Consider the following 16,032-nt stretch of genomic DNA (forward strand, 5'->3'; position numbering starts at 1 on the left):
GTATCTGACAGCCTGCACAGTGTCACTTGAAATTCTCAAAACATCTAAAAATTAACATGCTCAGAGCTCTTCTCATGAGATGCCCCCTGACCCCATTTATCTCAATGAATGATGCCATAACCCATCTAAGTATCCAAGCAAGAAATCTGGGCTTGTCCTGGACATCCTTGCCCTTACTCCCCACATCCAATAATCATCAAGTCACTTAGGGAGACTATGAGTTCCCAAAGGCAGGGCTCCTGTCACTTACCCTTGTGCTCTAGTCCCCAACAAAGTGTCCTGACATATGGTAAGTGCTTAAGAAGTGTTTGTGGAATAAATGAATGAGTCGATCCATTGATTGATCAAGAAAAAGATCACTCCTCATGGGAACAGAGTCCTACTTTCTGAACCCAGACACAGGCCCAGTCTTGCTGAATAGACTACAATTTACATTCATGGAAGTTTGTACCAGTCATCTCTTACTGTGTAACAAATTATCCTCAAAGCTTAAGAACTTAAAAGAGCGATAAACATTTATCATCACACACAGTTTCTGTGGGTCAGGAGTTTAGAAGTGGCTTAGCTGGATGGTTCTGGCTACAGATGTCTCCAGAAGTGGCCGTCAGGAGCTACAGTCATCCGAAAGTGTGACAGGGGCTGGCAGATACAGTTCCAAGATGGCTCACTCACATTGAATGGTGAGTTGGTGCTCACTGTTGACAAAAGGCCTCAGTTCTTCTCCATAGGCGCTCTCTGCAGGCTGCTCAACTGTCCTCAGGTCTTGGTGGCTGGCTTTCCCCAGAGCAAGTAATCAGAAGAGAAGAAGGCAGAGGTCGCCATGTCTTTTGTGACTTAGCCTGGAAATCATACTCCATCATTTCTGCAAAGTCCTGTTGGCCATTCCCTGGCAGCTCACATGGTAAAGAATCCGCCTACAATGCAAGAGACCTGGGTTTGATTCCTGGGTCGGGAAGATTCCTTGGAGAAGGGAATGGAAATCCACTCCAGTGTTATCACCTGGAAAATCCCAAGGACAGAGGAGCCTGGTGGGCTATATAGTCCAGGCTGTCGCAAAGAGTAGGACACGACTGAGCGACTGACATGTTCATTGGCCATTCAGGTCAGCCCTATTCAGTGTGGGCAGTGACTCCACAGGGTTGCGAATGTCAGAAGATGAGAGCCATCTTGGAGGCTGGCTTCCACGGAGTTGTCACTGTACAAGGACCCCGAGCTAATGGGACCAACAGGGGCTGAAATCCAAGCTATACACCCTTAGGTGAAGCGGGACACGCACTAAGCCCCACACAGGCTGCAGACAGGCCTGTCAGCTCACTCCAGCCGCCTCTTGGTTGTGAGTCTTACCTCTCCTTCAAAGGATTCCTGGGAGATGGGCAGAGAACACAACCCTGGCATCAGGAGTTGCCCTCATCATAACCAACAGGTGCCACCCTTCACAGTTTATAAAGCCGCTGCGCCCTGTTGGAGGGCGTCATCCAAGCACCATAGCGGTTCTAGTTTACAGATGAGGGTGTAGGTGCTGAGAGGTGAAGTGACTCGCCTGAGGCCACACAGAAAAGGCTTGGCAGGACCAGACCTCTGGCTCCTAACCCCACATTCTTTCCACTGCCCTGCCCAGCTGCCAGCTCAGACCCATGTCTCCTAACACCCACTGAAGCCTCATCCCCGGTCCTAAGCAGGTATTTCTCACCCTTCTTTTGGGAGCCCCACCCCAGCCCCCAAAAGGATCTGCCCCACACCAGACCCTGAGCAAATACGTTCACGAATATTTTCCATCCAAACGAGGACTCCCAGAGGCTCTCTCTGCAGCCAAGCTGAATATGCACAGATGGAGCAGAGCAGGGGTTAACAGCCTGAGCCAATATTTAGAAATAGCACAACCCCAGGAGGAGTCAGCTGCGGCCAGCTGGTCACAGCCACTGAAGCCACGAGCCTTTGTGGACGTGGTGTGGAAGATGAATGCTGCTCCTGGGAACAGAGGCCCTGAGAGGGTCCTCGACCTCCCCAACCCCCATCTCCCCAGGACAGCTTGGACCCAGGGAGAGCCTGCCCCTGGCCAGGAGAAACCCTGCCACAGGCCTCCCATCCACAGCCCACAGCCGGCTCCCAAGGGCAGCAAACAACTTTTCAGCTCCTGAACTGTGTAATTGTTGGGAATAGCAGGCCCCACCCCTCCCGTCCTGGCTGCCTTGCGCTTGGAGGAGCCCCATGGATGCCTCCAGCCAGGAGCGGGAGCAAGGCCACTCCTAGCCGACCCAGGAGCCCAGGCCTGGGGCCCACCACTATGGAGCTCCTTGTCATGTGACTGTGGGGTCACAGAATTGACAGCAAAAGCCCCGACTGCACAGTAGTGGCCTGGGTTCTAGATCTTTCATGGTGGAAGGCCACTTCCCTGAGGTGAGGACCTGGGCAACAGGAGCTGGGGCTCTGCCCCACTGGGGCACAAGCACCCGCCATTTACCCCCAATCTGGCTTTGGCCACAGGCTCCCTGGGTGGGGCCCAGGCAGTCAGGGTACAAAACACAGAGGCACTCAGAGTGCCAGGCCCCACCCAAGGCATGGCACGGCCACGACCACAGCCAGAGCGGGCACTCTTCATCCAAGCAGCGTAAGGATGGGCGTGACCGGGAGGACCCGGCCAGCACGCCTGACTGAACTCTGCAGCGGAGAAGCCCGTGACGCGAGGCTCTATCATCTGTCCTCCCGGAGGTCCACCATTTGGAGAAACTGAGGCGGCATTTTGACTTCTCCTTCAGCCCTCAGCCGTGGGCATCCTTCTTCATCCAAGTGTGTCCTGGGCCTTCCTCTTCCCCCATCCTGGGTGTCCTGTCCTGTGCTTTGCTGGGAAGAAATCTACCGAGAGGACAGGAAGTATTGTGTCAACTCTGTGCCCTGGGGAGGCGGCGGGGAGGCAGCGGCACTAGGAGAATACAGAGGGCGTCTGTGAAAAGGGAGCTCAGGGTGGGAAGGAAGGCTGGGAGGACTTCCTGGAGGACGGTGAGACCGCCCCAGAGAGGCAGGGGCGGTCAGGGATGGCCACCAGGGACCCCTGGCCAACCCAAGCCAGAGAAAGTCAGAAGGCAGAGGAAGAAGTTTGAGGATGCTAAGGAGGTCCTGGTGGGCTCTACTCAAGATGAGGATGTAGGGGTCTTAGTGGGGGGCACGCTGAGGAGGCTGGTGGGGAGGGGGGAAAATTCAGGAGCAGGCACTGCCCAACAGTGGCCTTTGTTCTGAGATGAAAAGAGGCGGTCAGGGATCAGTTTCAAGACAAAAGGCCTCACCTTTCCCCCAGTCTTCCTGGTATGATGCCGCTCAGCAGCAATCCGGGGCTCAAGTCCCAGGCTACAGGCTGAACAAAGGCCCGGCAGGTACGCTCCAGTGCCCCAGCATCCCTTTACCGCTAGAGCCTCAGTTTTCTCATCAGTGAAAAGGGAACACTGTCCCCCAACACACACGCTTCCCAGGGTTGTCAAGAGACCAGGTGAATGTTTTGTAAACTGAGAAGCCCGAGCAGGGAAGTGACATTGGGTTATTACTGCCCTGCCGGTTGCCATTATTTTTCCAGGCCTGTGTTTCTCTCCCCAGCTAGCAACCAGGCAGGGGGAGGCTGCAAGCTAATCCCGACTTGAATCTAAGCTGTGGGTGGGAGGCTCCACAGACAGACTAATAACTCCTGGTAGTTGTGGGTAAATCTGAGTGGGCGGGGATCAGGAGGAGATGGGAGAAGACGGGGAGGGGGAAGGATCGGCAGATGGTGTGGCTGGAAATCTCCACCCATATTTTTGATTCATAAAGAAGCAAAAGTCCTCTCCTCCTTTCTTTTTTTTCATTCCTAAGAAGAAAGCTCTTTTCCTCCAAATGTTGTCTTCTCAGCAGCCCCAGCAACTTGGGGCCCATACTTGGCCAGTAATTAGTCCCTAACAAGGACCGGGTGCCTTGCTGACTTGGAGAGAAGGAAAAACAAGGGACAAGTATGGAATTGATGGCTTTACTGCCACCAAGACCAGCTGAGAACAGCCCAGCCACCCCAGGCCTCCTAGGGTGAACTGGATGGGAGCTGTTAGGTTTGCCAAAATTCCCCAGAACAGCAGCAACTGGCTTCTAAGTCAATCCCAGCATGCATTTATTGGGTACCTACTGTGTGCAGCTGCCTCTGGAAGTTACATGCAAAACTGTGAGACCCAGGGAGGATGTGCAGCAGGCCTACAGGGCAAGGAGGGAAAAAAAGACATGCATTCATTGAGCACCTGCTGTATACCCCAGGCTAGGCACTTGAGGTACATTAAAGCCTTTAATCCTCACAAAGCCAATTTTACAAAGAAGGAAACCACAGAGAAGTGAAGTGATTTGCTCAAGTCGAACAGCTAAGCAGGAGAGCTGGGATTTGAACCCAGAGCCCCAGTCACCACTGTGCTGTGGGCTTGGGGCCAAAGACCTGGCTCTACCTCCTAGCAGCTGTGTTTCAGTTAAAGTGTTTATCGCTCAGTCGTGTTCAATTCTTTGTGATCCCATGGACTGTAGCCCACCAGGCTCCTCTGGCCATGGTATTCTCCAGGCAAGAATACTGGAGTGGGTTGCCATTCCCTTCTATAGGGAATCCTCCCAACCCAGGAATGAAAACTGGGTCTCCTGCATTGCAAGCAGATTCTTTATCGTCTGAGCCACCAGGGAAGCTGTGTAGACTTGCTCAAGTCCCTTAACCTCCCTCTGCCTCAGTTTCTTCATTTGCAGAATGGGGCACAATTTTGTTGCAAACTTTGAAGGGCTGTACACACACACGTTAGGACGATCACTGGGCAAGGGGAGGGGTTGAGGAGAGAGTGAGTGGTGGGATGGGGTTTGGGGTGGGCTAAAGCAGGCAAGAGTAACAGATTCTGATGGAGGAAGAGAGGGGAGACACTCCAGGGGTTCTCTTCCACCCACTCGCTGGACAAAGAAACCGAGGCCAGGCGATGCCAATGCTGGGATTAGACAGAGGGCAAGCAGAGCCTCTTGACGCCAGAAGCTCTACAGTAACATTGCCCTTTCTCCTGTTTGGGACAGGGCTGAGATTGTTGCCTGGGAGGGAGCCAAGGGCAGCAGGGCCCCAGCCTGAAACTGTTAGGTAGGTGCTAAATCCAGGGCCAGATTTCCAGGAGGCAGCCCCAGAGGAAGTTGAAACACCAGATTCAGGAGGCCTTGGGTTCTGGTCCCATAAGACCAGGTACCTACTGTCCAACTGGGGGCCTCTTGAGAACCACTTCCAGCTCTCAGCCAGTCTTCTCCTCCATGAAACGGGGGCAGGAGTGGTTGACAGCCACTTGGCAGATCCCATGGAGTTGAGAATCCCTCCTGCCTTGTGGGAGAACCTAAAACATCTCTCCTTTACTGACTGAGTCATTGAGGCAGAAAAGGTCAAAGAGGCAATGTCAGTGGGCACAGAGCTGTACAGAACTTCAGGCTGGTGCTTCTCTGACCAAATGGCATTCTGAAGACACCTCAGAGGCAAAGCAGCCCCAGAGCAGTCCGTGGGGTGGAGAGCATCTGTCTTTCCTCCCGGGCCTGGCGAGAGGACGCCCCCCACCCACAATCCTTGCAAGAGAAGAGGGCAGAGAAGCGAGGGGACCAGCCCAGCTCACATCTCCTCCCAGAGGAGTTCTCCGGGGAACCCTTGAGTCGGAGCCCCGGGGAATCCGGGCTCCTCTGGGATTTTGTTCTGAATCTCTAAGGTGGAGCCTGGGTCTGACCGAGCTGTAAGGATCCTCTCACCCTCGACGGGGAGGAGAACCAGCACGGGCCCTTTAAGACGGCTGAGGGTGGGGGGGGCCGCCGGGAGAGCCCCGGCCTGAAACCGGAGCGCGGGTCGGCGCCTGCCCCGCCCCAGTGTTAAGTAGGCGGCGGGACGCCCGGGAGCGCCAGCCCGCGCCAGTTCTCTCAACTCGAAGACTCTGGCGTCCAAGCTCCAGGCTCCGGACTCCACTCCTCACAAGTTCCCGCTGCCCAGCCCGCCGCCGCGATGCGCTGGGGTCCCCGGCTCCCGCTCCCAGCCCTCGCCCTGGCCCTGGCTCTGACCTTCGCTGTGTTGGTGGGACCAGCATCCACAGGTGAGTGAGGGGCCGGAGACCCCAGCCCAGACTGGCGGAGTGGTGGAGGGTTTCTTAGGCAGAGAAAAGGGACAGGAAGACCCAGGAGTGGCCCCCAGACGGGGAAATGAAGGGGCTGCTCTTCTGCCATCCCCGGCCAGGGGAGGCAGGATCCCCAGCGACGTCTCTCCATCTGGGGGTCCAGTGGACTCTGGTTATCTGAGGTTGGCTCCTGGGTCGCTTGCCTAGGGCGTGGCTCTGTGCAGGATTGTCCTCTAGACCCAGAGGGGACGCCCCGGTGCCACCTGGGCTCCCTGTGTCCAGCAGGCTCTCTCTGACCGAGTCAGGGCCCAAAGGACGCCTGGTGACAGGGCGTCCCCCACCTCCAACACCCAGGCCAGGAACGGGAAGTGCTGCAAGGTGGGCATCGGGGAGGAAGCCACCCTCCCCACCCCGTGTGGGACCCCGAATGCACCCCAGCTGCCACCTCCTCCAGCATCCTTGGGTATCCTCCAGCTGCGCCCCACTCTGCTCCTGCTCCCCTTTGCCGGGTGCATTCTCTGTCTTCACCACCACCCCCTCCTCCCCTTTCTGTCTTCTCTCTCCTCACTGAGAAAGCCTAGCTGGTGACAGGACCACCCACTCTTCAGCCTCCTAGAGGCAGGGCTGGCGCCCCTCAGATATCCTGTGCCCCTCAGACAGCCCTGGGCGACCCTCTGCACACCTCCCTGTCCCAGCCATTGGTGCTTGACTCCAGCAGAAATGGAATGCCTTCTGAGAGGTGCTAGGACATATCCAGTCTCTATTCCAATGCCAGAAATCCCACCATTATGGCATTCTTCCCTTAGTGAAGGCATGGTCTAGTTATGCCATAAGAACTGTGGCCTCAGGGCCCATCAGTCATTAATACCCATGTATGTATGAATCAGTGCTTCAGCCTACATCTTTTGGGACCATTCCCAAGAACAACTTTGAGCTGAAGAAGGGCCTGAGTCTCCCTTCCAAGTTCCCTAGGCCACACTCCTCTCCCCATCAGATGGGGAAGCCAGTTCAAATGGACAGTAATCATGCGGTACCCAAAAGGGAAATGAGTCAGGGGAGAGCCCCCCACTGGAGTGAGTCAGAGCTGGATCCCCAGGCTCCCTGTTCCCATCCCCAGGGACCCCATCCTTCAAGGTCTCAGGGGGTGGGTGATAGGCTGAGCCTCTAGAGAGATGGGAAGGGGGCATCTAGGCTGCTAGAGAGATGGGTACACACCCAGCCCCCAGCCTCTAGTCAAAGGAGAGACTCCAGGACCCACCTCCTTGGGCTTCAACTGAGAGCCATTCCCAAATTCCTTCCCAGCATCAACAATGTGCAGACATTGTGCTGGGCAGTCGGGAGCGCACAGAAATAGAGACTGGACTTGGACTCATTCAGAAGGCAGAAAAGCAAATTAAAACGCAACAGCAACTCCTATCGTGTCTGCAAAGATCCAGACGAGGAGTGTGGTGAAAAGAAATTCAGAGGCAAACTAGGGCGGGACAGAGGGTGATCCTTGAGCTAAGCCTTGGAGGATGGGAAGCGGGTCAGGGAGCACAGGCTCAGAGATGGGTATGAGCAGAGATAAGGAGGCCAGTAGCCTGGATGGAAGGCATATATATTTTGAGCACAAGCCAGTAAGAGCCATTGGGGTGGGGCACGGAAACCTGAAATGGCAAAATGCAGCTCACAGCCTAAGCCCTGCTGGCAGTAGGGAGCCAGTGCAGGTTTTAGAGAGGAGAGCAGCCCGTGGGGTTAAAAACATCAAGCAACCCCTTCCTCTAGGAGGGATTTGGAAGTGGTGAGGGGGTGGGCAAGCTAGTACCCTCTCCCCCTCCCAGTCTGAGCTCCCCTCCAGCAGCCCACCTCTGTCCCCAGGCCTGGCTTAGCTCCCTGTCCTGGTCTCTGTAATAGGGGCAGCCCCTACCCGCAGAAGGTATCACTCCCACCCCTCTTGGACACCAAAAGCCTCCGAGTCTCAGGTACCAGAGTGAGGCACACTGGGATGCTTTCCCCACACTCGTCAACATTCCAGAGCATCCAGATCATGGGGCCTGAGAGTCAAGCACCTTTGGAGACCACCTGGGCCAACCTTCCAATTGTACACACAGGGAAACTGAGGGCCCAGGGAGGAAGCAAAGTGGTCTAACCCACAAAGAAGCCCAGCTGCCCAGGAGGAAACCCCCAGTCCCACTTTGTGGGAGCTCCCCACCTGCGTAGTCAGCTAGGCTTGGGCCCATATGCCAGTGTGCATGATAAGTGTGGGGTCCATTGCCTTCTAAGCCCTATGGGAGTCCTGGCAGAGCCACAAGCATTGGGAGATTGAGTTGGAGCTGATGTGGTTTCAGTAGGGGGGCATAGCACAAGCAAAACTGGGAGGTCAGAGTGGCCACAGAGCATACAAGGCTAGCGGCTTCTGCACCTCTTCCCTGCCTGGTATAGCTGACTTTGAAAGGCAGAAGATGAGGGGCACAAGTGGGACTCAGGAGGGAGTGCCAGGTGGAGAGGGTTCTTGTACCATCTGGGTGGGGGCCCTGAACTGATGGGGGTATCTTAGAGAGCAGGGCTAGGGTTGGGGCAGGGGAGCATCAGAAGCAAGGAACTGAGCCAGGGTAGACTGTTGCCTCTAAGAATGGTCTGGGGGACCATCTCTGACTGGAGACAGAGACAGCCTCTGAGTCGTGCGTGTGTGTGTGTGTGTGTGTGTGTGTGTGTGTGTGTGTGTGTACACTGGGGCTCCAGCACTCTAGAGCGGGGCAGGGACCAGTGCCCTCGGCCCAGCCCACCCGGACTCTGCAAGTGCTGTTCCAGAACCAAGTATAACTGAGCCCCCCTTACCAACATTTGCCCGCCTGCCTGCATAGCCAAGACAAGAAGAGCCTTTCAGTGCTGCCCGCCTGGGGGGCCCAAGGAGGGGGCTGCGCCAGGTGGGCCAGGCGGCCAATGAAGGGCGGGAGGGGAGTAGGGTTTGCAGAACGCTCAGAGGAAGTGTATAGGGAACTGGGCGTGCTGCCCAGGAGGGGGCGGGCGGGGCGGGGGTGGGGAGGGGGGTACTGGAAACAGCCCTCACACACACACACACACACACACACACACACACACAGGCACACACAGCTGTGGGCCCGTGCGCAACCATGTACAAAACCAGCTCCCAGACCTGGGCTGGGTGGAGCCTTCAGGGAAAGAGGCGAGGACAAGATGGGGGGCAGGGGGTGCTGAGCTGCACTGGGGCTCCTCTTCAGTGCCAGGAGCAAGTAAACAAGGAGGCCTTTGGGTCTGGGGTTTGGGTCTCCTCCCTTCCAGGTCCCTCAGCTCTTTCAGTACCGCTCCCCGACTCCCACCCCATCCAGCTGCCCTTTTGCTTCTAACATGCGCTGACCCAGCATGTACCCGGTACTGTAGAGCCTTTAACAGTTAAGATTCCTTCTCCAGGGACTTCCCTGGTGGTCCAGTGGTTAAGACTCTGCACTTACAATGAAAAAGGCATAGGTTTGATCCCTGGTTGGGGAACTAAGATCCCACATGCTTTGAGATGAGACGAAGAAAATATAATTAAAGACTCCTTCTCCAGTGGGTTTAGGGTGTGTTTCAAAAGAACACTAGTACTATTATTACTGAATATATGTGAGTAATTTTTGAATGAACTGAATTCATATGAACAATTTTGAACTTGGATTCTCCCTGGGGTAGGGTCTTGTGGCTCTTTCTGCTTCTCAGAAGGGTCCACAACTCCAAACACGGTCCATAACTCCAGAGAAAGCCCCTGAGTGAGCACTGGCCATGTTGTCCTGCAGCCCTATGGCAGCTCTGCAAGTCACCAAACATTCCCATTTTACAGATATGGAAACTGAGACTCTGAGAACATCAGGAACTAGCCTCAGGCCACTCTTTGGGCACACAGGCTATGGTGTTCTCACTCACCCCAACAAAAGTCAGCTTTCCCAGCTCAGGCCAGGTGTGCAGCCCCCCACCAGAGGAGAGAGAGACATGTCTTTAGGAGAAAGTCCCCTGAGGACCCCAGATCTCTGTGTCCATCTCCACAGACCCCTCCAGCAAATGCCCCTCACCTTTCTAAACCCTCCCCACTTCCTCACGGCACAAGCAGATCCTCTTCAAGAATACCTACCACCGCACCCCCAACAGCTGGGATGGCAAATGAAGCCACATTTGCCTCAGATGCAGGGGAGTGCCCTGGGGCTGCCGTCACGGTGGCTTGGTGGCATGGCTCACCCATGTTCTGGACAGTGCTTCTCCTGTTGACCATTCCTTCTTCCCACTCAGCTCCTGCCCACACCCCTGCCGCTCCCAGCCTGCCAAAGCACCAGCTCTCCCAGTGCTGATGGGTATCAGCCAGGCGTCCCGCCACTGCTCAGGCTAAACTGTTTCAGTGTGTGTCTCTCGTGGTTTAAGTGTCCTGGCGGTCAGTGAGGTGGCTTCCCCTCCCAGACCTCACTGCAGAGACTCCCCAGCCCAGGCCAGCTCCCCCAGGACGTTCATAGGGAAATCAGGACCCAGAGAGGGGCTGCTGTTTTCTGAGTCAGACAGCAAGTGCTTAGCAGGATGAGTGGTAGGCCTCTTGGCTCCTTGTCCTTGTATCCTGGTTTGGATGTGGCCTCCCCCATATGGCCAGCAGCTCCCAGAGGGCGGACCTCCCCTCTGCTTTTCTCTGAGGTCTCCACGATCTTGCAGAGCCCAGGATGGGGCCCACAGGGGCGTAGAGATCACTGAGCCAACCAGGGATTTTCAGACTGTGTCCGAGGTGCTCCGGGACTCTACATTCCCATATCTGGGAATACAGGATGCTTGTGCCACCCTGATTCATGCATAGCAGTCCCATGAACATGTGTTTATAGATGGAGGTTTTGTGTAAGATACAGTTTTGATAAAGCGTTCTGTGGCTTTGTAAAAAAGGCTTGCTCCTGCTGCTGCTTCTAAGTCACATCAGTCGTGTCCAACTCTGTGTGACCCCATAGATGGCAGCCCACCAGGCTCCCCCGTCCCTGGGATTCTCCAGGCAAGAACACTGGAGTGGGTTGCCATTTCCTTCTCCAATGCATGGAAGTGAAAAATGAAGGTGAAGTCACTTGGTCGTGTCTGACTCTTTGCGACCCCATGGACTGCAGCCTACCAGGCTCCTCCGTCCATGGGATTTTCCAGACAAGAGTACTGGAGTGGGGTGCCATTGTCTTCTCCTTAAAAACTAATTAATTGCTTTGAGTTAAAACATTCTGAGAGCAGGGGAGAGCCAGGTCAGATACAAGAGAGGACTTCCCGACTTACAAAGAATCGAAATCAAGATTACAGCACCCGCCATGGTGCCACCTGCCTGCAGGACCCAGGGCTGTGGCTGGGCCCTCTCTCTCCCCAGTAGATCAGCTGGGATCCACGTTCAAGGATTATGCCGTGTCCCATCGTCTGGCTGGTGCACTAGACCATCAGATAACAATCCGTAATCCCTGGGACCCTTCCACCGCTGCCCATGCTGTTGCCTACAACTGGTCTCTCTTTTTCTCTCCATCCTTCAAGGTTCAGCTCCAGCACCATCCCCTGCTTGGGCTGCCTTTTCCCACTGATTATTGAGGGCTGCAGCCTAGTCTACCACCCTTCTGGGGCCCCACCCTCCATCTCTGTGGGGTGACAGGCCTTTCTCCCCCTACTCTTACCTGGCCCCTGCCCTTGTTCTGTGACCTCCATCAGTGTGACACCTAGTAGGTATGTGTGCATGTGTATATGTGCATGCTTGCACACACGTGCACACACACACAGAGTGCTTTCAACAGCCTGGCTAAGGGCCTAACAAGGAGAGTGTCCAGCCCCCAAGCCAGCAGCCTGGGGGAAGCCCCCAGCTCAGGATACAGCCCCCAGCTCCACCACCCAGCCAGGGCCCCTAGCCTGGGCCCTCCTGCTCTCTGGGAAGATCGAGGGGGCGGAGAGAAGGAGACCAACTTCCGTTCCCACCTAAGAGCAGCCCCTCCTCCCCGTATTTCAAGAGGGGGCAGCTATAAATATCAGTGGGCCCAGGATGTTGATTCCCACGACACCAGCCCCTCCCTGCCTCTTCCCTGTGTACAGCAACTGGGGCCGGCGCAGCTCTCCTACAGCTGGAGGCCAGCCAGGCCAGTCTCAGGCCCAGACACACTCATACACACACACACACACACATTCTCACCGTAGTGAGGGAAGGAACCAATCACCCTTTTTGGGCGTCTTGGAGCAGCTCAGAGTAAGCTTCCCTCCCACCCGCCTCACAGTCCTGACTCAGGCCCCACCTCTCCCTCCTCTTGAGTCCTCAGCTCTGCAGGGCTGGGGGAGGCAGGAGGCCAGGCTCACCTGGTCAAGAACACAGTAGAAGACAGCTCAGAATTCAGTTCCCACCCAGCCACTCGATGCAAGTGACCAGGCCTTTCTGAGCCTCAGAAAAGGCTCTAAAATGGCATAAATAATTCCTGCCTCCTGCATGCTGAGGATTTGTCTGGAGTAAATGCTCAGTAGGTGCCTGCTCCTGAGGTTGCTAATATTCCATTATTACCATCTTCTTCTGGAGTGGAGCAGGCGCATCATTGGAGCAGGGCGGGAGTGCGGGGTTCCTGCTTAGAAATCTTTGAGAAAGTTTCCAAAGCAGGGGACTGGATGAGGTGGCCCTAGGAGAGGGTCTGTCTGGGGCAAAGTGATGTGGAAAATGGAGCTGTCAAGCCAGCCTCTGACTGCCAGCCAGCCCAGGACCCCTCAAAAGGAGGGGAGTGGGAAGGCTACATCTGATTGACTCACTGGGCTGAGGTCCACACACCTCTCCTGTGTGAGGAGAAGCAGAAAAGCCCCTCCGAGCTCCACCCCAAAGCCTAATGGCCCCTTAGATAGAGACAATTGAGCCAAGATGCAGCACAACCAATCTGTTGAATGAGTGACCAAATGACTCCCGTCCCAGGAGTAGATGGATGGGGATGGAGAGAAGGAGCAGGCAGCAAGACCTTTATAGGGTGGGGATCCTGGAAGCCTGTCTTCTCCCTGGTCTCTGCCCACCCTTCTCGGGCTCCTGTGATGGTAGGGGCTGGAGGCCAGGGCCCGGTGACATGAGATGGTTCCCCCGGAGCTCCTGGGGGGCTATTACTGCCACTCAGCAAGCAGCAGTGGCTGAATCTGTATCAAGAGGATCTAGAATGAAGAACTGAGGATTCTCTCTGCCCTGCCTAGGCTGCTTGGACCCACCAGAGGTATAGGTGATGCCTGAGTCTGTGGATGTGTGAGATCAGAGTTGGTAGAGATGAGAGAGGGTCTCAGGAAATAGCTTCAGACTGGGGTGAGCAGCCTAGGGGAGTGCCAACTGGACAGATTCTCTGGGTAAAGAGCCTTGGCCCCCGCAAGCCATGATCCCAGTGTGGGGCATCCTCTGCCTTCATCCCCTGAATAGACTGTTGGGCAAAGACTGGCCAGCTCCCTGGTAGTGTGCTAATAGAGTCCAGGCTCCTGTCCCCAGCTCAGGCTCCATCTCTGAGCATCTGGCCCTTATACTTCCAGACACTCATCTGGAGCCCAGCTGAGCCCTTCCAGGGAGAAGGTACTCAAACAGGGGCCTGCCCCTCCAACTATTGACAGCCCTGGGATAGGAGAGATGTTGGAGGAACTTGAGCCAAATGTGTAATGTCAGCCCTTGGGATACCTGGCCCTGCTGTGTGGCCTTGAGCAAACCTCTGTCTGTCTCTGGGTCTCTGGGTCAGATGTCCATTCTCCAAGGTCAGCTCTAAAATTCTGAGCTCAAGCCTCTTCGGAGCAGGAGAAAGATCTCTGCTTCTATCTGGAGAGAGCCGGCTTTTTGTCTGGGTCCACACAGCAAGGCAGGCTGGGCTTAGAACAGGACTGAGAGGCGGCCCGGGTTGCCAGAGCTCCCTGGCATGGAGAAACCGTTTCTCTAAGTTGGCACAGAGCCCTGGGGTTCTCCTGGGATGAGAGCAACGGCTCCTCTCCACCCCCGGTTCCCATCTTCCAGCCCCCTGGCCCCAGCCCCACCCCACCAAAAATAAACCCAGACCACCCCATCCTGTACCAGCCAGACCCACCCAGCCCCTCCAGAGCCAGTTGAGTCATTGCTCAGAGCTGCTCCTTTTTTAACTGTCTGAGTCACCGGTTGTGGCTATAACTCCATGACACATGACCAGGGCTATAGACACCCCCTAGCCCCCAGCAGCCCAACCAAGGGAGGGGCCTGAATAGAAGCCGGCCGCAGGTGTGAGCCTGGGCCACCGCCTCAGCTTGGAACCCCTCCAAGCCCAGGGAACTCCCCACCCAGCACCTCAGAACCCAGACCTGTCCCCAGCAGTCCTGGAACAACCCCGCTCCCCTGTTCAGGACAGCCCTTCAGAGACCTTGGCCTCAAAGCCCTTCAGCATCAGCTCTGCCCCACAGCTTTGCTTTGCCTCCAAAGAGACCCTGGGGCCTCTCAGCTGTAGACTGCCAGGCACACAGGGTCTCCAGCCCTGGGGGTGGTGGGAGCGGGCAGAGGCCTGGCCTTCTGGGGTACAGGCCACAGAGATGCCTGATTCCTGCCCTTCCTGACCTGGATCCGACGTGCACTGACCAGTCTGCCCAGAGCACCGTGAAGATTTTCTGTGGAACAGAACCCGCACTTCAGTTCTTCCCCTGCTCCCCCCGTCTCCCCTCTATTCACCATGTCAGCTGGCCTGCGGCTTGGCCCCCCACCCCCGCCTCTCCCCAAGGCTGTCTCTCCATCTCACTCCCCACCGCTGCCTGGCCCTCTCTGGCTGCCCCATCTCTGTGGCCCCGGCCTGTTCTCTTTCCATCACCCAGTCACAGTGGCAGATGGCACCCCCACCCTCCGCAGGCCCTTCTCCGCCTCCTAGACTCCTAGACATCACACACCCTCACCTCCAGCCATTCCCACCACGGACTCTGGGCCCCAGGGACCCATGCTGCGAGAAAATTTCCTTCCTCATTACCCAAGCCCCCACCGTCTCACCCCAGAGCACAGGCTACATCCTGTCCCAGGGAATGTTAGGATCCCTCAGACAGTTTGCTTGGAGGCTGAGAAAGGGGGGCAGGGGGCCTGGGAATGGCTCCACCCCCGGCCCCTGCCTGCACACAGGCCTGTACAGCCTCAAACACCATCCATCTCCTGTCTGTGGCTATGGCCTCCAGCTATAAATAGGGGCTCAGGGTCTATTTTCTTTCAAAACAAGCACCAGACTGTCACCACAGGCCCAGAAAAGCACTCCCCGGCTGGGGCAGTGCCCCACTGCGCCCCAGTCATTGTGTCCCACCCTACCCCACCCTGCCCCAACCTGCAGGCACCGGGCCCCGGAGGGCAGGGGAGGGCTGGAAGCAAGCCTGGAGGTAAGACAGGTTGGAGGGGCCGAGCTGGGGCAAGCCTCCTAGGTGCAGCCCCTCCCGGCTGGGTCAGCCAGGGAACACGGCCCCCTCCTGCCCTGCCAGGCCTTCTCCTCCCTTTCTCGCCACCTCCCATCACCAGTCTTGTCCCTGAGACTCACAGTGTTAACAGAGAGAGGTGACAGTCACACAGCTCCTCAAGCTGCGGTGGAGTCTCTTTGTACCCCAAATGCGGGAGAAGGAGCTATGGGCTGCGGGGAAGGGTGGGGAGCCTGTCTTTCCTGAAGGAGCGTGAGGGCATTTCACAGGCAAAAGGGAAAGGAGAGCTTGCTGGGCAGAAGGCCCAGCCTGAGCAAAGGCCGGAGTGCAGACCTGTCAGGTATGGAGGGAAAACAGCCCAGGTCTGGTGAGGCTGGCACCTTTGGGTGTTTGGAGGAGTGAACAGGGGAGCCTGGTGGGGTGGGAACAAGGTCATCCAGCATCTTCAGTGCCACACCAGAGGACTGGGGGCTTGGTAGGAGGCACTGGGGAGCCATAGAAGGCATCCAGGCAAGCGAGGATGATGGAGCGACTCAGTTTAGGCTAACTGTGGCTGCGATTAACAAAGGGA

At 56.4% G+C, this 16,032-nt stretch overlaps 1 protein-coding gene across 1 annotated transcript in view; it reads left to right on the forward strand.

Annotated features, from left to right (window-relative positions):
- Nucleotides 1-5,872: 5,872 nt before the first annotated feature.
- Nucleotides 5,873-16,032, forward strand: part of CSPG4 (chondroitin sulfate proteoglycan 4) — a 35,730-nt gene continuing 25,570 nt past the window's right edge. The window contains exon 1 of the mRNA XM_027521082.1: nt 5,873-6,083. Coding sequence (XP_027376883.1) covers nt 5,996-6,083 — 88 coding nt within the window. The 5' untranslated portion in view covers nt 5,873-5,995. The remainder of the gene's footprint in view (nt 6,084-16,032) is intronic.

Source organism: Bos indicus x Bos taurus, chromosome 21 (assembly GCF_003369695.1).
Source record: "Bos indicus x Bos taurus breed Angus x Brahman F1 hybrid chromosome 21, Bos_hybrid_MaternalHap_v2.0, whole genome shotgun sequence".
In the NCBI taxonomy this organism is placed as follows: Eukaryota; Metazoa; Chordata; class Mammalia; order Artiodactyla; family Bovidae; genus Bos; species Bos indicus x Bos taurus.